Raw genomic sequence first — 19,389 nt, 5'->3', positions numbered from 1 at the left:
TCGGGTATATCTTGTCTTCTAGTGTCGCTGGTGGCCGACAATAAACATAAGAGCTAATATTTAATAATAGTAATTCGAGAGACCAAGATGAAAGTACAGCCATTTCCCATGTCATATAGATTCATCAAGACAATATGTCAAAGCGAGGGTATCATTCATTTACAAGATCAATTGAAATTCAACGGCCGCAAACTACCACTCCTCGGGCTGCCCTTGTAGCTCAAGCTGCCGTTCCTCGCTCGCGTCCTCGCGTCGATAGACGGCATAGATCCATCGACCGAAACCCTAGTCGTTAACGCAGGCGGATGCGAGATATGATGGCTGACGATACTCGCAGGCAACTCGAGCGTGGGAATCGACGAGTCCATGAGCGGCGTCGGCGCAGGGCCGACCTTCGTCGAAACGGGACGCGCGTGTGACTCGCTGTAGAACTGCTCGAGTCTAGCCGCATCGTTGCAGAAGTCGACGAAGCCATTGAGAATGTGCTCAGGAGCACGGTAGAGATGTGCCGAATCGATGCTTGGTTGGCTGATGGGGCTGCCAATCTCGTGGACGGGCCGAACAAGGGGCGAAAGGCGTGGAGAGAGACGATCCAGTGGGTCATAGGTTGACGCGCGCGTTCGAAGATGTTCCTGCCGCTCCATCCGTTCGTACCGAGCTCCTTCTCGAGTGGTAGCAGCCAGTCGTGTACTGACAAGTCGGTTGGCCAGAAACAGAAAGTCGCCCTCGTCTGTGATCTGGACCAGAAGACTGCCTGATCGGTGAATGTACTGCGAGTACTGGTAGTCCGGGGTGCCCCAGGAGTACGACACTTCCACATCTGCCGGGTACGCGGATCTCGCTTCGAAGTCCAGAACAAAATCAAACTTCCGCAGCATAGCTTTCTGGTAGTAATGCCGGTCCGATAGGCCCGGTTGCGAGAAGGAAGCCGTATTGAAAACTGTGGGAACGGGTCCCCGAGGAGGGGGGACTTTGAGGGTGACTCGATATGGCTTCCTGAAGGGTTGCGTCCTGCTGATGGCACAGCCTTCGGCAATTGGTACTTGGACGAGCTTAAGTCCAAACTTTTCGGCGGTCGCAGCCCAGGACAGCACAGTATCCTCGATCAGCTTCGGAGTAGTATTCATCCAGCTGAGCTCAATGTGGAAGCAGTTGTCCGGATTATGCAACCTGTCGTAGTGGAGATCGATGACTTCGGGTCTGTTCGACCGTTTGCGAGGGTCAACATCATACTTCATCATCTTCGACAACATGATCGTAGCCTTGTTCTTTGACTTGGATGGGGTTGCAGGCATGTGCGGTAGTGTCTCGACACTGTCAGACCGAGCATGGCCGCTCACGGGGGAGTCCTTTGCGTTCTCACTCGCTGGTGTGGAAGGGACGGCTCTGTCCGGCTTTTTTTGAGGAAACCAGCTCCCTCGAGATTCAGGCCGGGAGATCCGATATTCACTGGAGATCTGGTAAAAATAGTTTCCGTCTCGAAAATTGTGTCGCTTCTCGACGTGCTGGAACAGACCGTGCTTCATCAACTCGTTGCCAAATTGAACCGCTTCTTCCCGGCTGTCAATGTCGCGGAAATTCTGCAGAAGCCAAGTGGTAAACTCGAACCCGATGAAACAGTTGTAATGCAACCGCCAGTGCCATCTTCGATCCATCATCCGTACACCCTTCTCCCCTTGGATAATCTGTGCCAGTGACGACAGACTGATACTCGACCTTTCCAGCAGCTCGGATTCCGGCAGCAGCTGCGCGGGAGAATTGTCCAGACCAGGGTCCGAGAGCAAGATACGATCTAACTCGGCCGCAACAACCTCGGATGGATTTCGAGTCTGGTACATGATATTGAGAGGATTCTGGTCCTTCTTCTTGTTGGAGGACTCAAACCTCTTCTCCTCGGGCGGGACGTACCTGTGCCGCTGCCATATGTGAGTAAGCTGATTGATGCCCAGTAGGTGGATCTCTTCCTCATTATCCTCGTTGAACGACTGTAAGTGCCGTCGGTTGTTGACATGCAGATGCATCGGGATCAGCACGTAGCGCACACGCCAAAATTGCAGCTGCTGCGCCGGATTGAACAAGTAGTCGCGGTGCCCGGCAACGTAGTTGTCAGCGTAGTTCCAATTGTAATCCTCGGCCGTCGGGTCAAGCTTGATGTTTTTGAGCTCATACTCTGGGCTCATGATGGTTCGCATCGCTGGCGAGTAGAGGGAGAATTCGTCCCTTTTCCCAGCCGCCAAAGTAGAAGAAGTCCGGTGCGTGAAACGCGTTACTTCAATTTCACCGCCATCGACACAGATCAGCCGGTGGATGGTGTTTCCTTTCGAGAGAAAGACAGTAGCACCGTCCCGTTCCAAACTGCTGGTGTCGAAGACATTCAATGTTTCAAGAGCATGTTGTCCAGATACCTCGGCAACATGTTTTCCAATGACAATCTGGAACCCATGAGATAATCGCAATGAAATCATCTCTCGCAGCAAGATGCCCCTCGTCTTGGGTACTTCGACGCCTTCCAGGTCATCATTCGGAAAGACGCGGTACGGCGTCTGCAGATAATCGGAACCCAGCTCCTTGGCCGTGGGAAATTCTTCGGTCGTCAATGGCAAAATGGCAGGAGATTTCAAGCTTTTCCATTTCACCACTGCAACATGGGGTGGCCGCGGGTATGCATGCTGCCAGCGCCCGAACCAGCTAGTATCTCGAAGAACGTCCCTTGACGTATTGCACGGGTTGATAGAGCGTACCCAGGGCGCCAAAGCCTTGTTCTGCGGGCTCTTGATAGACGAATCGCGAGATCCGCCGCTCACCGTTAGCTCAAACCTTGGGCCCGTCTTCGTGTGGCTGTTCCGACGGCCGTCCTCAGTGAAAGGGATTGCAGTGCTTGTCGTCGAGTAGGACTCTGGCATGACTGTACGATCGACCGGCTCTGCATCTTCCGAAGGTTGCCTCGGAGGCACCTTGATTGAAATCGGCCTCGTTGGCGTCATAGCCGACTTTTGTGGAATTGGGTGAGGTGACGCCGGTCGTAATGAAGTATCGATCACCGTGGAAATGGAAGCAGAGTCCGAACCGCTCAGTGACTCCACACTTCTGGTATCCATAAAACCCACAGAAGGCTTCTTCTGGTTTGAGGTGGGTTGCGCTCTGGCATGTTCCACATTGACCTCCGTGCTTGCCTGAGCTCGGGGCGGGGTGGCGCCAAACCCAAGGAGAGCGAAGCTGATTGTACGCGACATCCTTGGTGTTTTCGCAGCTGACGGAGCTTTCAAGGCAGGCTTTTTGGGCGAGGCGCTTTTGGAAGAAACAGGGCTTTTGGGCACCGACAACGACGTTTCGGAAACTCGAGGGATCGTCCTAGTGGGATAGGAGCGGTCGCCTGAGTTTGAATTGGTTTCATGTTCTCTCAGACGTAACACTGAACGTGCGGAGAGTCGCTCATGCGCGTTGGAAACTTGAACGTCAGGCTCGCTTGGCCGCTTTGGTTTGGAAGCCTTGCGCTGCTGTCGCCGTCTGGCAAAAGGCTGAAAGGCCGCCTCGTCATACTGGTCCATCCAGGCAATCATCTGTTTGGGCGACTTCTTCGACCTGGCCAGCATCACATCTTTGGAGTTTGTGATATTCTGTAGAAAAGGTTCGGGCCGCAGGCTGTCGCTCAATTGAGGTTTGTAAGATGAATTGCGCCTGAAGGAGGCCCGGGAGGACGAAAGACCACTTGGACTCATCCCGAGACCGGTATTCGGTGTCCGAGAAACACCCTGGCCCTCCAACAAATAAGGGATCGAGATGTTCGACTGCTCGCTCTCCATCACTCCCATCATTTGGATCTCGTACATTCGGACCCGCGGCACGAAAACCTTGAACTGTTTAGTGACGGTGAAAGGAATTGGCGCATTAGGGTCCTTCTTCGCAATGCGCCGAGCTTCTCTGTATGTATCTGGATTCCAGTATGAGATGTCAAGCCAGTGAGGTATGCCGTAGTTCCACTCGTTTGAGCGAGGGGAAGGATGTTCCTTGTGAGTCATTCCCGGAAACGAGTCGTGGATGGTAGATTTCGGTGACAGATGGGGAGTCCGACTCGCAAAGCTGAACGACTGACGCATCTCAGGTGAATAACCGCTGCTGTGAAAGTCGCCAAACGAAGAGCTACCAGATCTTTCCACAGGCGCTTTGTACTTGAACAGCGGCACGGAGTGCAGAGGCATGGGGCTCAGACAGACCAGGTCAATAGCGATGCCACGGTTCGCGAGTGCTTCCGAGGTAGAGGACAAAGATTCATAAGACACTTCGAAGACGCCGCTTCCTGGAGTGATGACGATGATAGATGTACCCGTATGGACCATGTCACGATCAATATGGTCGTACGCAAGGTGGGCAGAAGCAAGATGTATCGCTTCGAGAATATTCCCACGTAGCGCGGTACTTGGTCGCCCGGCGATGGTTGCAGGCTTGTTCTTGGGAGCAACCTTGACCCCATCCACAGTAGGTGTATCCGGACTGTCCATCTTTAGAATCGAGACATCTCTCAAGAAAGTCCGGAAATCCTTCTTCAGCTCATCGAGAATCGTCGTCCAATGACCACTTGCCATATCATTGACCACGACACGGTAAAAGTCCCTGGTCGGAACATGGTTGGGGCTCGAGATGCACCTCAGCGATTCGGAACTGAGCGGCAAGGGACCACCAAGAGTCGAGGCATCGTACTCAACCCTCGTAAACAGCACGATCGTAACCAGATGTTTCGCATCTGAGTTGGCCCAGCGCTTGAAGAGCTCTGGCAGGAAACCATTAATCACTCGGCTAAAAAGGATGTCGCCTGTTCCCTCGGAGTCGAAATCCCACATCTCCCGCGACATCTGGATGAAGAGGACATACTTGGCCGACTCACTCCGGAAGACGGGGATGGTATGCGGGGAGAAGTAACCAGAGAGAACCTTTTTGCCGCGGATGAAGATGTTCTTCACGGTGGCTTTGATGCTTCCCATGAAAACAATCTTCTGGCCCTTGTAGATAATCCTGTCGGCAAGCTCGGACATCACAAGTCTCCACATATCAGACCGCACCAGGAACTGATCGCGAAAGGCGATATCGACATGAGAAGCGGAGCATTGCCCCCGATCGACAACGGAGATATTGACCAAGGTACGATTCTTGAACCCAAAGATATTGGCAACACTATTGGTCAACGATATCTCCAACTTCGGATGACGAGCCTTGATCTCCTGCGGGAGAGGCTTCACCACGAACAGACACCTGCTCTGCAAAGGGGTCTTGAACTTGGACATGGGGTCGGGGAGGAGCGTCGAGCTCGACTCAAGATAGCTGTCGCGGAGCGATCGAGCTCCCAGATCCGACTTGATGCTGTGTATGGAGTCCCCCGGTGACCGGACAGGTAGGATCTCGATCACATCGCCCACATTCACCCCCAGGTCGCTGAACGCCGCCTGGTTGAAGAGAATCTCCTCGCGGGAGAAAGTCTCATCGTGGACCCAGAGAGAGCATTGTCGGCGTTCTAGGCTGGCTGATGACAGCCGGATGATTCTCTCGTTCGGCGTTGCCTGGACATTATGATGGCTGTGCTCCTCATTGTAGGGAACCTCCAGCGACTGCGACGGGGGGATGGAAACGGAGTCTACACTGGGCGCGCTCACCTGTCTCAGGTGGGAGCGCTTCATCGGCCCACGCAGAGCCATTCTCTACATTCAAAATGTCGATATCATTTCACTTCATCGATGTCACGTGTTGTCATGGATAGACAATGGACCTTGCATTGGTAAGTCAGATCAGTTAAGACTTGAGAGGTTATCACTCCATGACATGATCCCCAGAAAGTGGATACCGGTGCCACAGAACAATCTCCTTGCAATGAATGTCACGTGACGCTAGACCAGAACTTCATGCCTGAGGCAGAAACGTCATCGTCCACACGCACGTGATAAGGGCCTGATCCTTTCGATGCCTGAGGCACCAGGCCTGTACAGAAAGTAGGGTACTTTTAGTTTCTTCAGAGTCTCGACTCTCCCATTCCATGGTTGAGTGTTCCAGTTTTTTCAAGTTTCCAGCTACCAGCTCCGTTCTAATCCCGACTCGAAAACCTTGTGCATGGCTATACTCCGTAGAAGCGGTCAAGATTAACCATAACCACGGGCTGGTCCATGTCTAAGATAATGAATCCTCTTTTAGCGCGAAGGATACAATGCGACTAAGGTAGGCAATGGTTGCCTCATATGGGGTCAAAGCATTCCGCCACGGTAGGTACCTTACTCCGTAGTAGCTAACCTTTGAATTTGCCCACCAACTAGAAAACGAGCAACTATCTAATGTACGTGACTGCCGATCGTCTAACTCTGTTACAGGGGGTGCTGTTGAGGACTCGCAGCTTTTGACCAGAACCATCTCAGTTATTTCGCTGGACAACACCCGGACAGACCTACTCTGTACGGAGTATCCTCGGCACTAACCGATGAGATTTTGTGGTACTCGGGATTCGTCCCACATACAGGAGTAACGGGCGATTAAAACTTGGGGTAATTCTTCAGACCCCAATGCTGGATTGCCAAGGTAGTCAACAATTGCTAGTCTGCTAGTGGAGGTCTTTTGTGATTATGAATAAGGCATCCTTGCATATTACGTTAAATTGTCAGCAGTAGTCCGTAGTATGACAGTATCATCATTCCCCTGCACCATGCTCAACAAGGTAAAAAGGAACTCTTAAGTCTTGAGGTTATAGAGAGGAGTTGCAGCCTGGACACCTGAAAGGGACGAGGATCGGGCGTGGATACCCAACAAGGAAAGAGCCTGTAACCATAAAAGGCAGTGATTACCGGATAATTACCCGATGTGGAAGGTGATGATCTCATACCCAGCAAAAGGCCCGTGCTGTCACTATCTATCTAAGCAGAAAAACAAACAAATCATAATAACAAATAGATAGATGTATGATGTTGAGTAGATCTCCGAAACAAGGATGACCTCTTGTGCCTCCAATTTTCAGAATTTTGGGGCCCATCCCTCACCATATCCTCCTGTAAATGGATGTATCTGTCAGTGATCCAGGAGCATGAGAGCAGCCTGTACTGTTGATATACTGTCAGATAATGACTTGGACATGCTCCTCCTTGATGGTATTGCCATTCGCCAGTCACCATTATCAGCCAAACCACTTTGCCCGGACGAGGTCCGTTCGAGTGATCCATTTTAGCAACGAAGGCTAAACGACTGGTCAGCAACCACTAGGTAGTCTTTCAGTATTTACCATGGAGAGTCACTCTGGGACCTAGAACAATAATCTCCATTTAGTCCCACGGCGATGGTGCCTCAAGTCCGCGACCGGACCCTGTAGCTTTTCGATCCATCGGGGCCCATGGAAGAATGTTGGAAACGAGCACCAATCAGAATGAGAAGTGCCATGTTGTATGACGACAACTTGCAGCTGGCGGCGTGCGAAACTATGGGATAAGTAATCCGCCCACCTTTCCTCCTTCTCTCCGTGACACTCACCGTATGGCACGTCGCGATCACAGATAGTGCGCTGAAGTAGACAAATAGATCGTAGTCATCTTACAATCTTGACATTTAGTCCACAGTGACTGGTTCTTGCTGTACGCGAGTCCATGTTCCTGAAACCAGCCCCCCCAAAAAAGGAAGGTTTTCTTAATTAGAGTCGGCTCATCGCGGATAGGTCAGCTGGGAATGAGAGGCTGTCCACTTATGTTCGACCCATCATCCATGGTACTTCCGGTCAATGGAGATGAGCAAATGGGCGAACGGGCGACAGATTTGGGGATCTGGCTAATAAACTATCGGGCTAGAAGGACCTTACCGCTGCCACGGATCTGTCTCCCAGCAAATGGCAGGAGACGGATCAGTGGGGATAGGCCCACTATCGATGTAAGGAATTGGTGGTATGCTCGGTCTCTTACTGCTTTTGTTTCTCGACCCATCTCGCCGGGTCCTCCCAATTATGGGAAAAGTAAATAAAAAAGTTGCGCCAGACATTCCAGGGCAGGGCCCTGCGGCAGGCGTGAAGTGTGCATAGGGAGACAAAAAAGTCCAACGAGGTAAAGAGGAATCTCGAGATATCAAATAGACAAGAGAGAGGGGGAAATAAAATAATAAAGGGGGCGGGAAAAGAAGTAAGAACTGTCTCCATTATTCGTCATTGGCAGCACTGAAGAAGTGATTATCGTGTTAATGAATTGTATTCGTATTCTGGCGTTCTGAGCTCAATTTGGTCCAATGATCAGCCACGTCACCTTGGTTAAAGTCTCTGCAGTATCAAGCCAAGTGTCACGATAATACAATGACCCTCACTCAACTGAACAAAACTTTGAACACGTTTGTTGGAAAGAGCGGAGTGGGAAACTGTGGCCCATCGAAGAAATTCCCCCTTCAGTAGTTGCACGGGTCTTCTAGCGCGTTTTAGCGCATACGATGAGCGGAGGCTTCCATCATACCATCGAATACCGGAGAGATCTTGAAGAGATCCAAATCTATTGAAAGTTGACACCATAATTCTATAGGAGTAGTGGTATGTTGTTTCGCAAGGCGAGTCTTGGGAAACGCCCGAATCTAAATGGGTCGGTCATTCCGCATGATATTCATGCAAGGAATGGGTTGTCCCCGTCGAGATAAGAGGAAGGCTGGCGGCTGGTGCTCAGATGGATGCCTTTATGCGTAGACGCCTTAAACATAACGAATGACTGCAATGTGTCAGCTGCGGCTCACGTGTATGAATGCACACAATGCTGGGATACGATTGCTATATGGTCAATTTCTGTGGTGTTCTGAAAAGGCTCGGAGGTCAAGCTCTGGGGCACGTTGAGAGATGAGATCTCTGCAAACGAGCCACGCTCTTGCAGAAGATGGATCGTTTGTCGACATTTCTGACAACCAGCGAGTCGCTTTGGAAACTTGTTCTAGCAGTCGGTTGTATCTGACGGTGCCCACTTCTGCCACGAGTAATAGCTCAGTTAAAAGAACGGTGGTTGATTGCATCAGATAGTGCAAAAAGCACCACCAGGGAGAGACACGGTAGACCCAGGAGGGCTCGGGTATGGTAGGAAGAAGATCGAGCATCTGCCCCGCGAAATCGACACACATGGTCGCCATCGCCTCGCACGCAACTCCGAGTGGCTCTGACCCGGGAGCCTGCCGAGTGAGGCGGCTAAGACAGGGTTGGGCTATTATGATTTTGGTGCTGTAAAAGCGAAATGCCAAGTTCAACCTCTGCCGCTCGAATACACGGGCGCCTGTCTCGAAGTGAAATGCGGGCGGAAGCCTGGACAGCCAAACGTCTGCCTTGGAGTTGAGTGCAGCAACGGCTAGCTCAATATCACGCCAAGATTTTCGAGCGACTCCTGGAGCATACAGTGTGTCAACAGACTCTCGCAGTATCATTCCTAACTCGACGTTGTGGAGAAAGTATAGCGAGATATTCGGTGTTAGTGATTCGATGGCACTGGACGCAACTTGCTCACATTCTCTATTCGCGTTGAACAGGTGGTGGTCAGATATCTCTGGTGTCAATGCCGTTTCCGCCGTTGCCTTGCCTAGAGCTTCCATGAACACGCCCCGAGCCTCGTGATCAGCAATCAGTTGAACCACCCGATCATCCGAAAAATCTTCCTCTTTGAAAGGTACCGGCGGAGGAGTAGTGCGGAAATCATCGCTACTGCTCGGTGGGCGACCAGTCATCACACACAGTGAGATATCCAACATGAAAAGAGACCACCAGACTCGATAACGAGTCTCCTTAGATACATGAGCAATTGTATTACTCTCACTCCGAAGGTTCAATCCCATCGTAACAGCGGAACGTAATGAAATGCCACATATTCTCCAAGATCTGGATATTGTGAGGAGGCGTACGGTCAGGCTTGAAACTCGAAATTGATGTCGTAGCATGGAACACTTACCGGTTCACCTGTCCCACAGATAGCAGGTAGAATGAAGTCAGACCCTCCACCTGCACCTGCTGAAGATTTGGATGATCCAGCAGAGCAATGTCACTCATGCTCAGTCGCCATGCTCGCGAGAAGTATAGTGTTTCACCATCCGAGACACCCCCACTGGCCCCCTGTGAATAGCGAGAACATCTTGCGCCAATAGCGAAAACCAGATTGAGTACTGCGAGCCACCTCTTCCCCGGGCGTACGTGAGGACTAGAGTAGAATGACCTATACTGTCTCAAAAAGACAAGTTTGCCGATAATCGGAAAGGAAGGGTGTACAACTTGGAAATACTCGTCCACGAGCTGATCAGCAACCGTTTGCGAGGGTCGTTGCGAGAGATCGATATCATCCAAAACAGTAATATCCGAATCATCGAGGAAAAAATTCGCGGAAGCAACCGAATGACGATCCGAATCATCTCTCGCCGCGACGGAGGTCTGGTCGAGTAATCTTTTCAATCTGTGAATCCAGGCAATCTCAGAATGTTCACCGACGAAGCCCATGGCTTGAATTTTCTCATCACGGTTGAAATCCTCGCTGGTGTAATCTAAAGCCCCCAGTGAGAAGACTGGAGTAGAAGCGGCGGGGCTTGAGACACGAGCGGCATCAGATAATTTAAGAGCCGGAGATGGCGTTGCAGTTTGTTGGCCAGAGAACTGGTCGTTGTCGGGGTTTTGCTATGATATTCATCAGTCCCAGCGGGTCAAAGAGAAGAAACACAGCAGCGTAATGGGATGTGCTGACTTCGTTCAGGACCTGTTCAACATATTGCGCGGACTGGGGTTCCAACTTTGGATAGATATCGCGCAACAAAGCCTCGTAGGTTTGAACCTGGTTTGTCAGCTCACTGAGCTGCCTATTACCCACTGTCAGAATCTCTTAGAACAAGAAAATGACAAAACGCACTTGGCCATCTTCTCTCGCTTCCGGTCACCATACGAGCAACGACTCCCCGACTCCTGGCATCTTTGACAGGTCGGGCGATGGCCGCTACACTTGGCTTTCTGCTCACGACAGTTTTCGCACGCCCGACTGACTCGCCCGCTGCTGGTCCAACTACTGGGGTTTGCTGACCGGGGTATGGCAACTTTCGAGTTCAAAGATCGCTCGCCAGTGCTGATTCGGGGGCCTGCGGGGTTCTCGACATAGCTAGGAATCGGCTCATAATTGATATGAGGCCCAAAGTGTGACTGTGGGAACTGAGACGATGTCCAGTCACTGTATGCAGGCTCATTCTCCTGGTAATCTGATGAAGATGGATAGGATCCATACGAGAAAAAAGGAGGACGATTAGGGTCCGTCATATTCTCAAGGATGAGAAAGCTACCTGAACAGCCCCCTTCGCCCGACCTTCAATAACAGACGACGTGGTTTGTGAACACGCGCTAGCCCAGAGCAGGTGTGGAGCTAGGAAAGGATGTTGGTCACGGGCAGGGAGAAGAGATCTCAATCCCGTAATAATAATAATAAGCTCGATTCCCAGCAAACAACAAGAGACAGACCGTTTGGACTCTGGTTGAGACGACCAAGCCTACTGAAGATGGATCGTGGTAGGCTGGAGGTGAGTGCCGTGGTCCTTTTTGCGCCACAGGGCGGGCGGGAGTCGGCTCGCTTCCGACCTCAACCTGCTCATTGTACACATGAGTATCCCTAGGCGATTCGACCAAGGCAAAAAGTTTCCTCAAAGATCCAGGAGGCAATGAAAAAGTAAAAAGAAAATAAGAAGAGGTCGAAGAACATCCGAGAGAAAATTTTAGTCGTTTCCTCCCATTGCCCTTTTTTGCCACCCTGCTGATCCATTGCTCCCCAGCGGCTGAGCCAATTCGTTCACATTATCTGATCATCTTCTTGATCTGGTCAGTGATGGATACCGGTCCTGCTCATGATTAACACAAATATTTTGTTATGGAGAAAAGCGATCACCATGATACAGCTTCGTGTTGGCATGAGGTGCACATGTGCCAAACAGCCCAATGCAGGCTCGCTGACGTGCTTTTTTAGTTGAGGATGGCGTATATTCTTGGAGACTGATTACACTCGCAGTTTGACAGGTTATCTCGGTCTACTCAGACGACTGATGAAGGCCACGAGTGAAGCGATGAGTGTAGCGTTACGCATTTTTCGAGTTAGCTGGCGTGTCATCCAGACAAAAGATTACAAACCCACGGAAAAGTCGCGTGGCAAAGTGTCCGAGGATCAAGGTTGAGTAGAATTCGGAGAACTTTCAAGAGGAAATCGCCAAAAGTTGAGCAAATGTCCGGAAGATGTCGTCTGAGCGACTTCTCATCGATTGCTCCCCAAGCGGAACCTTTTCAGCCCAGAGCGGAATAGTAATCCTCTGGAGCAGTGAAGCGAATGGTTGCTACTATCGTCCCAGGAAAAGATGTTGATGTATGACCACAGTTGGTTGCGAAATTGTTCACGGATTCCAGACCTTAGCCCATACTGACAACGCAAATCATAGGCCATCATACCCCTTTAGCCCGCGCAATATTCTCGAAATTCGAATTCCGTTCGACCTCTCCTTGAATAAATTTATTGGGTGCAGTGTGAGATGCGAGACGAGCGATAAGAGACCTCAAGCGTTGGAACTTATGCTCATAACGTTGCCAGTCGTGATGAGGGAATTGGGACGCGGATGAAAGTGGCCTTTCCCACTAATGGAAACAATAATATAAACCGGTCTCGATCGCGATAGAGCCTGTCGTTTGTCGCTGTCAATTGAGGCACCCGCAGCAGAGCAAATGGCTACAAAGCGATACAAAGTCATTCAGTCGGGAGTTCCATGTCTGCGAATCCGCCTTGTGATGCAATCAGCACAATCTGTTGTCCGTCATGATCTTGTGAATAAATCAAACCGCTTCCCTGTGGGCCAGACTTTGGGTTTCTTTCAGAAGCTTGAAGGGGTGCCCAACGAGCAAGACACGATGATACTGAGTTGCCATCACTTTGATGCGACTCACTGCGATTCAAACGGGAAAATCTTGCTCAGTGACGGTTATATGTGTCGCTCTTAGCGGGAAGCAGTCACAGAACTGGTCGACAGTCTTCTTTTGGTCGTTTCTCTTCTGACATACTTCTCTTCGGCCATGAAATTGACGGTTTATAACGGACAACCCAGGATAGAAGGCAACTGAAAGTCGATGGTCGACCAGGATACGTGCGAGGGTGAGCCGGGATGAATCAGTGCAGCACAACACAATCCAAGATGTCTATGGATTACAGCCGCACTGAAAACGGTGTCATTTGGTAAGATATGCATGCTGTCCGAGACTCTGATATCACGACGGGTCAATCTGTATCGCAGTGACTCGTTTAACGCTTGAGCTTTTGTGACACGGACGGCACTGAATTTAGCGGCGACAAGCGAAGATACATTATCGGGACCGGTACGCGGTATGGCGGTATGGACCGTTTGATGAGTTGCGAAAGATATGATTGTGGAAGAACGATGCGACCAAGCCCTTTTCCCTGTGGTGGTTGAGCCGCACTCAGGTAGACACGATTGCCAACACTGACAAACTCGCATGAATGAGCAGACTATGGATCAACAATGCCTGTTAGCAAAATGGATTCTCCAGACCAAATTTTGAATCCCTACCAACTCGTGTTGCTTTAAGGAAAAAAATTCTCAGAATGGCGCGTTCTCGAGGTTTCACCGACCAGTTGTTTGTCTTCTTAACTCAGGGCCAAGCGTGTGGCCAGGGAAACTGTTGGTACTGATCATCGATCTCATCAAGTTTCGACCATGACTCGACTTCAAGTATGATTGTAAGGCTTTGCTTTCATGTGTGGCTGCTGTTGCTACTTTCTTGGTCACGTCCCTAGTGGTGCTGAGGGGGACTACCAGAGATGATCCCTCCGGTCAATCATTATGGACAGGTCGTCCGTACGCAATGGCACAAACAAGAAGGAGACTGTGGCCGAGAGACATTGTAGGAGACGTTTTAAGCCCAAGAGGAGCATTAAGAGAACCTGATGGTTGAGGAGGAGCTTTCAGATGAGGTCATAATATCAGAGTGGTCTGACTCCAGGCCAAATCCATGGTACAGGAAGCAGACCCATGTTCCTGACGATTCTCATGATACTGAGTTCGGGAAAAGTATGAGCGAAGAAGTATAGTAGGGAAAACCCCTCATTTCTATGAGAGGTTGGCGATTCTACCTTGGCCAGGTCGACGATCCAGCGGGAAGAAGAGAAGGGTGGAGGATGCTGTGCGGCCGTCCGTCCTCTAATTGGCACTGGAGAAGGAATCCGACCGATGCTAATTACTACGTGGGCCTGCCCTCTCTACATTGACCAACAGAATTTCCCCCAGGCCTATCTTTCTATTGTCTATCTCTGGGACGCGAATATTCAAAAGGGAAAGATTGCATGATGATACTCAATGGCTGTGACTGATCGGACGGGCTACCTTCAAAAGGAATTTGTGCGCTCTGCTCGCTCCTAGCTTCAGCACCTAGGGGTTCGCCTGTCTGTTCTACTGGTTATCCTGCCTCCCTCATGGCTCTTCGAAGCCTTGTCCTGCTTGCTGTACCAACCAGGCCAGCTTCTCTCGCGCTCTCAAATTGCGTTTCTCATCCTCTCCTTTTTTTTTTTTCATCAAACTATCCGGGATTCAAACGTGAATGTCTTTGGATAGGATAGGTTGGGTGGCTCTAATTATCCTGGTTTAGGAATCGTCATCTTGACCTCATAATCCCGTGAATAAGGATCTGACTATCACAAGTAGACAACTGATCAGCCGCTTGAAGTTACTAACGTGGCTCAGCTAACCTCCAAAAGCAAAGGACGCGTTTCTGCAAGGCCATCGAATCCTTCCCTCCCTTCGTCCGTTCCAGGCGCAAATCCACGATACACGCACACACAAACGAAGACATGCACTTACGCCGGGTTCATTACGATCATGATCATAAAGCTACCTCATTTGTCTCTCTAAGCAGTCCATAGACATTCCTAGACGCCTTGTTCGATGTTACGCACCGGCAGCCCCCGTCATTGGAGCCAGTAAGGACTCAAATGACGCGTACTAACAGCCGAAGCTGCTCTGAAAATATTTTGCTTCCAGGACTTGAAGGCGACTGGGTACCCCTGACAATATCCGCTAACTGAAGCCTTTGAAGACAGCATACGTGATCATCGTCTTAGGCATAGGATTCCGCGATCGGTCAACCCTGAAAAGATGGACTCGCGACGGTACTGTCTGGGGTCAACATCCTCTTTTGCATGGTGACTGAAGTCACGAACTCAAAAGATGTTCCAGAACTGTTGGTTGGCACGATATGCTCCGAGAAGCGCCGCTGGACTCATTGACGCACCGGTGCACTTGAAACACACAAGAAGAACATGCAGAGGTAGTTAAAGGCACTGTGACCAGCAATACAGCATACTGGACAATAAATTGCCCAGGCGATTTGAGAATCCTGAATAATTTGGAGGAGTCAGCCTGTTTTCTTCAGTTCCAAGCACAGGATCAACCCGTACAATTCTCCCCACTGTGTTTGGCCTGGATTCAGTGTCTACCGGCTCTTCTAATGGATTTCAGTGACATACTTTCTCGCTTTTTCTGGCTTGCACCTCCACCTACACCTGTGCATCCTTTCCAATTCCCTGGACCGCACCCTCGTCGCACGTCATTTTGTCGTTTTGCCAGCGCAACCGATGCAGCTCTCTCCCTCCTCGGTCAAGCTACCCTTCGAACTTAGCCCAATGGATTATCATTACTAGGTTGAACCTTGCGCGGGGCCGCCAGCCTCCGCTGCTCTGGAGGAGGATATCCACAAATGTAAATGGCTGCTGAAGGTCGACCATGGCGACTTAGAATAACGCATCATACGGGAATTCCTCATCAGAACCGTTTCAACGCGCATTCTGCCGTATTACCCAGCCAACAAGACTCGAAGTTGACATGAGCATAACTGCTATAAGCATTCTGCCATCGTTCATCCTATGCCCAGCCATCTTGAAACTCAGTTGACAACAGAAGTCCTCGATGAGGTGGTATCTCGTACACATCTACTTGGCATTCAAATCTGCTTCAGTTAATGAGAGAAGCGACGCCCTTCACTTTGAGTTATAGTTTGTTTTCTTGCGTGCTATGCCCTCAAGATAGTTTCAAAGGCCTTAGCATCCTGTGACAGCAACTAGAAAGAGTCGATTCATACGAGGCTGCCAACAACGCCAGTCATACTCATTTTTTCATCACACTTAAAAAGTGCCTGAACGTTGCCCTAGACACCTTAGACATCGTTCAAACTGGGTGATTTTGATTGGTCAAACAAGTAGTCTAGTTCGGCGAGTAACGCCGAGGTCTTGGCAGTTTGGACACGGCGACATGACACCATCCAGCGGCCTCAAGCAAGTTCAGAATCTGCCAAGGGCTTTGAAGAACGCGCTGTCACACTGCCTGTCACAGAGGATCTATTGATTTTGCTCAAAGTGATCAATATCAATGTGTCGTGACTGATGAACCGGCGGAAGAACACACACAGGGCGGGGACTAGTGAATTCTCCAAGCGGAGGAAGGTCATTGCGTGCGTCACTATCTCTGTTGGCCAAAGTATGATATCTAACTCTTGCTCGAGATGACCACTTAGTTGCCAGCGTTGTCATGCGCATAAGATCAAGTGCTCTGGAGAGCGGCCATGCGCCAAATGCCGCATGGTGGGTTGTGCAGATGAGTGCGCCTATACCCAACGCGATCGCCAGGTCAAAGTGAGCGAAAGGTACGCGAAGGATACTCCTCAATCAATTTTAGTTTCCATGACCCTCGAACGAACAGGCTTTGCTAACTATGTTTCCAGCTATTTGGAAAATCTGATATCGGAAAATCGACGTTTAAAGGAACAATCCACCCCCTCGGCAAACTCGGCCGAACCGACCCATGACGCCGAAACCAGTGAGTCGCGACTCACAGAGCAGCCAGATGAAAGCAATACTAGTGTCCGTAACCCTTTGATCGGTGATCGTGCATGGTTTCATCCCTATGATCCATCCGCGCCGCCCATCTTCATCGGCGAGGCGGCCTGCACGGCTTTTGCTACTCGTTTCCGTCGTTTTCTGACCGGTAGTAACAAGACACCTCATATTCCTCGGATGCAGTATGTCAAGGAAGCGAATATCGCAGCGGCCAACGAGGCGTATGTACAGTGGCCGAGCCTTCAGCAAGCTCGGCTTCTGGTGAAGATCGTGCTGCGTCAGATTGGATGTCTTTATCATCTGCTGCTGCGTAAATCGACATTGGAGAAGCTTGAGGAAATATATCGCACGGGTGACTTTGACTGCAAGGTCAATCAGTGCAAATTCTTTGCTCTTTTCGCTTTTGGCGAAGCTTATTCCATCCGCACAGAGCCTCTGTCCGGGTCGAGGGTGCCCGGAACCTCCTATTTTGCGCGCGCCCTCAGTTTGGTTCAGGTATTGCCTGAGAGGACAAGCATTACCCATTTGGAGACGCTCTTGTTATTGGTTTGTCCTTTGCTCCCCCTACAATTCAAGAAGATGACTGATCATAAAGTCATTGTTCTCCTACTATCTCAATCGACGCCACTCGGCGTATGTGTTGATCGGCAGCGCGATGCGCCTGAGTTTGCAGATTGGCTTGAATCATAACATCCCCGAGTCGCAGCTCATCGACCCTGTCGAGCGCCAACATCGAGTCCGAATTTGGTGGACGATCTACGTCTTCGATCGCATGTGGGGATCAAAGATGGGAATGCCATCCCAGATCCTTGACGATGATATCCACGTGGACATGCCGTCCAGGATCAGCCCGGCGCAGCTGCACGATGAGCAATTCTCGGACCCTGACTATCAGACGGCCAATATAGAGCTCGCTCGGATTGTCGGCGAAACTATTGCGAAACTCTACAGCCGTCGGAAGTACAGCGAGACGTTTCTCCAGCGCGTGCAGAAGCTGCTAAAAGCATTGAAGAACTGGGTAGATACACTACCCGACCATTTGCGGTTGAATGAAAACGACCCTGAGATGAACACGAAACATATCAGCTCTCTGCATCTGGCTTTCAATCAGGTATTTGACTTCCTCCTCATCCGGAACAATGCTGATTTGGACAGTGCGTCATACTGACAACCCGTCCGACCCTCCTCCATCTCCTCATCAAAGTCAGCGAGTCCGACGCCACCCCCACGAGCGAGGACAATGCCATCTCACAACCCGTCTGGACTCTGGGTGAAGCGTGCATACACGCAGCCCGTCACAGTCACTCCCTGATACTCACGCGCTACATCAACGGCTCCCTTCCGGTATTTGGCTATTTTCACGCGCACTACCTCTTCTCGTCTTCTTTAGTGCTTGCAATGTCCAGCTTGCTGCCCATCGGTAGCCGCAGCGACCTAGGCGCCTTTGAGACCGGCCTGACTGTACTGCAGTCAATGAGCGAGAACGGCAATCTTGCGGCCTCGGAATTCTATCAGAATCTCGAGCAAGTCAAATACTGCCTCGAACGGTACGGGGACGAACGACGCAGAAAGGAAACGAGGGTGAACGGAGCAGAAGCTCTCGGGCCAGGAAATATCCCGGCCTCGTCTGCCGTTCCAACGCTACCTCATACCAACGAAACCACTCCATTGCCACCGGGACCGGGGTCGATTATCAGAGCGGGCAATGAGCTTGAGGCGAACGCGAACACTAGCCCAGGGTACAATGGGTATGGCAATCTAGCGCCTGGGATTTCGATCCAAGACGCCGCAGTGGGATTCCCAACAGCAATAACATTTCTGGAGCCGACGATGCAGGACTTTCTCGCGCAGTCAGATTTCGATTTGGGACTGTTGCATTCGGTGGACACGTTTATGAACGACACGGAGAGCATGTATACGAGCCATGGCCTATGACTGTACATCAACGTCGGCAACGGCAACAAAATATGGATATATAGATCTATACTCTATCGTCTATCAGTCATCACTCGTCAATGAGTGCAGCGCGATGCAGTCCAAGGCGGTTCTATAGCCCACTCTTCCCATCTAAATGAAACTTCTCCTCAGCCCACCGCTGCATATCTCGCCCCCAGCGCGTGATGCAAAACACAAATCCTCCCCCGAGCAGCGACAAGACCACACCTTTCAACCAGTCAGCTCACCTCCCGAATCCCGACCTCAGAGGAACTCACAGATTGTAAACGTCCAGCCCACCCCAATCACCTTGACCAGCGGCACAACGGCCGCACTGCTCCCCGCCGAACACATATACTGCACAATATACTTCCCGCTGATGACCTCGGACCGTCTTTCGGGGATCGCCTCTACCACACATCAACATAAGCCATGCGCCCTCACCCACGGAACGAAAAAAAAAAAAAAAAAAAAAAAAAAAAAAAACCACCAGCCGCAAACCAAAAAAACACAATAAAAACATACACTTACAAAACAACATCAGCACAACAATCCCCTACACCGACACCACACCTGTTGTCACAGACTA

General features: G+C 50.6%; 3 protein-coding genes across 3 annotated transcripts; 1 reads left to right on the top strand and 2 right to left on the bottom strand.

The window, feature by feature from the left end:
* Positions 1-167: 167 nt before the first annotated feature.
* Positions 168-5,687, bottom strand: iml1 (GTPase-activating protein IML1; the record flags this gene model as incomplete). The annotated part of the gene is made up of 1 exon (XM_026755836.1): positions 168-5,687. The coding sequence occupies one exon, from the start codon at positions 5,685-5,687 to the stop codon at positions 168-170; it is 5,520 nt and encodes a 1,839-aa protein (XP_026614715.1).
* A 3,076-nt stretch (positions 5,688-8,763) lies between these two features.
* CDV56_101440 (putative C6 transcription factor) lies at positions 8,764-11,251 on the bottom strand (the record flags this gene model as incomplete). Its single annotated transcript, XM_026755059.1, has 5 exons — positions 8,764-9,667; positions 9,912-10,072; positions 10,151-10,624; positions 10,692-10,803; positions 10,854-11,251. The coding sequence occupies 5 exons, from the start codon at positions 11,249-11,251 to the stop codon at positions 8,764-8,766; spliced, it is 2,049 nt and encodes a 682-aa protein (XP_026614714.1).
* A 5,161-nt stretch (positions 11,252-16,412) lies between these two features.
* Positions 16,413-18,800, top strand: CDV56_100191 (transcription factor domain-containing protein; the record flags this gene model as incomplete). The annotated part of the gene is made up of 5 exons (XM_026753810.1): positions 16,413-16,480; positions 16,544-16,672; positions 16,751-17,411; positions 17,461-17,976; positions 18,021-18,800. The coding sequence occupies 5 exons, from the start codon at positions 16,413-16,415 to the stop codon at positions 18,798-18,800; spliced, it is 2,154 nt and encodes a 717-aa protein (XP_026614713.1).
* Between the last annotated feature and the right edge of the window lie 589 nt (positions 18,801-19,389).

This window comes from Aspergillus thermomutatus, assembly GCF_002237265.1.
Source record: "Aspergillus thermomutatus strain HMR AF 39 chromosome Unknown NODE_86, whole genome shotgun sequence".
Classification (NCBI taxonomy): domain Eukaryota; kingdom Fungi; phylum Ascomycota; class Eurotiomycetes; order Eurotiales; family Aspergillaceae; genus Aspergillus; species Aspergillus thermomutatus.
The sequence above is the reverse complement of the archived record's forward strand: the minus strand, read 5'-3'. Positions and strand labels throughout refer to the sequence as shown.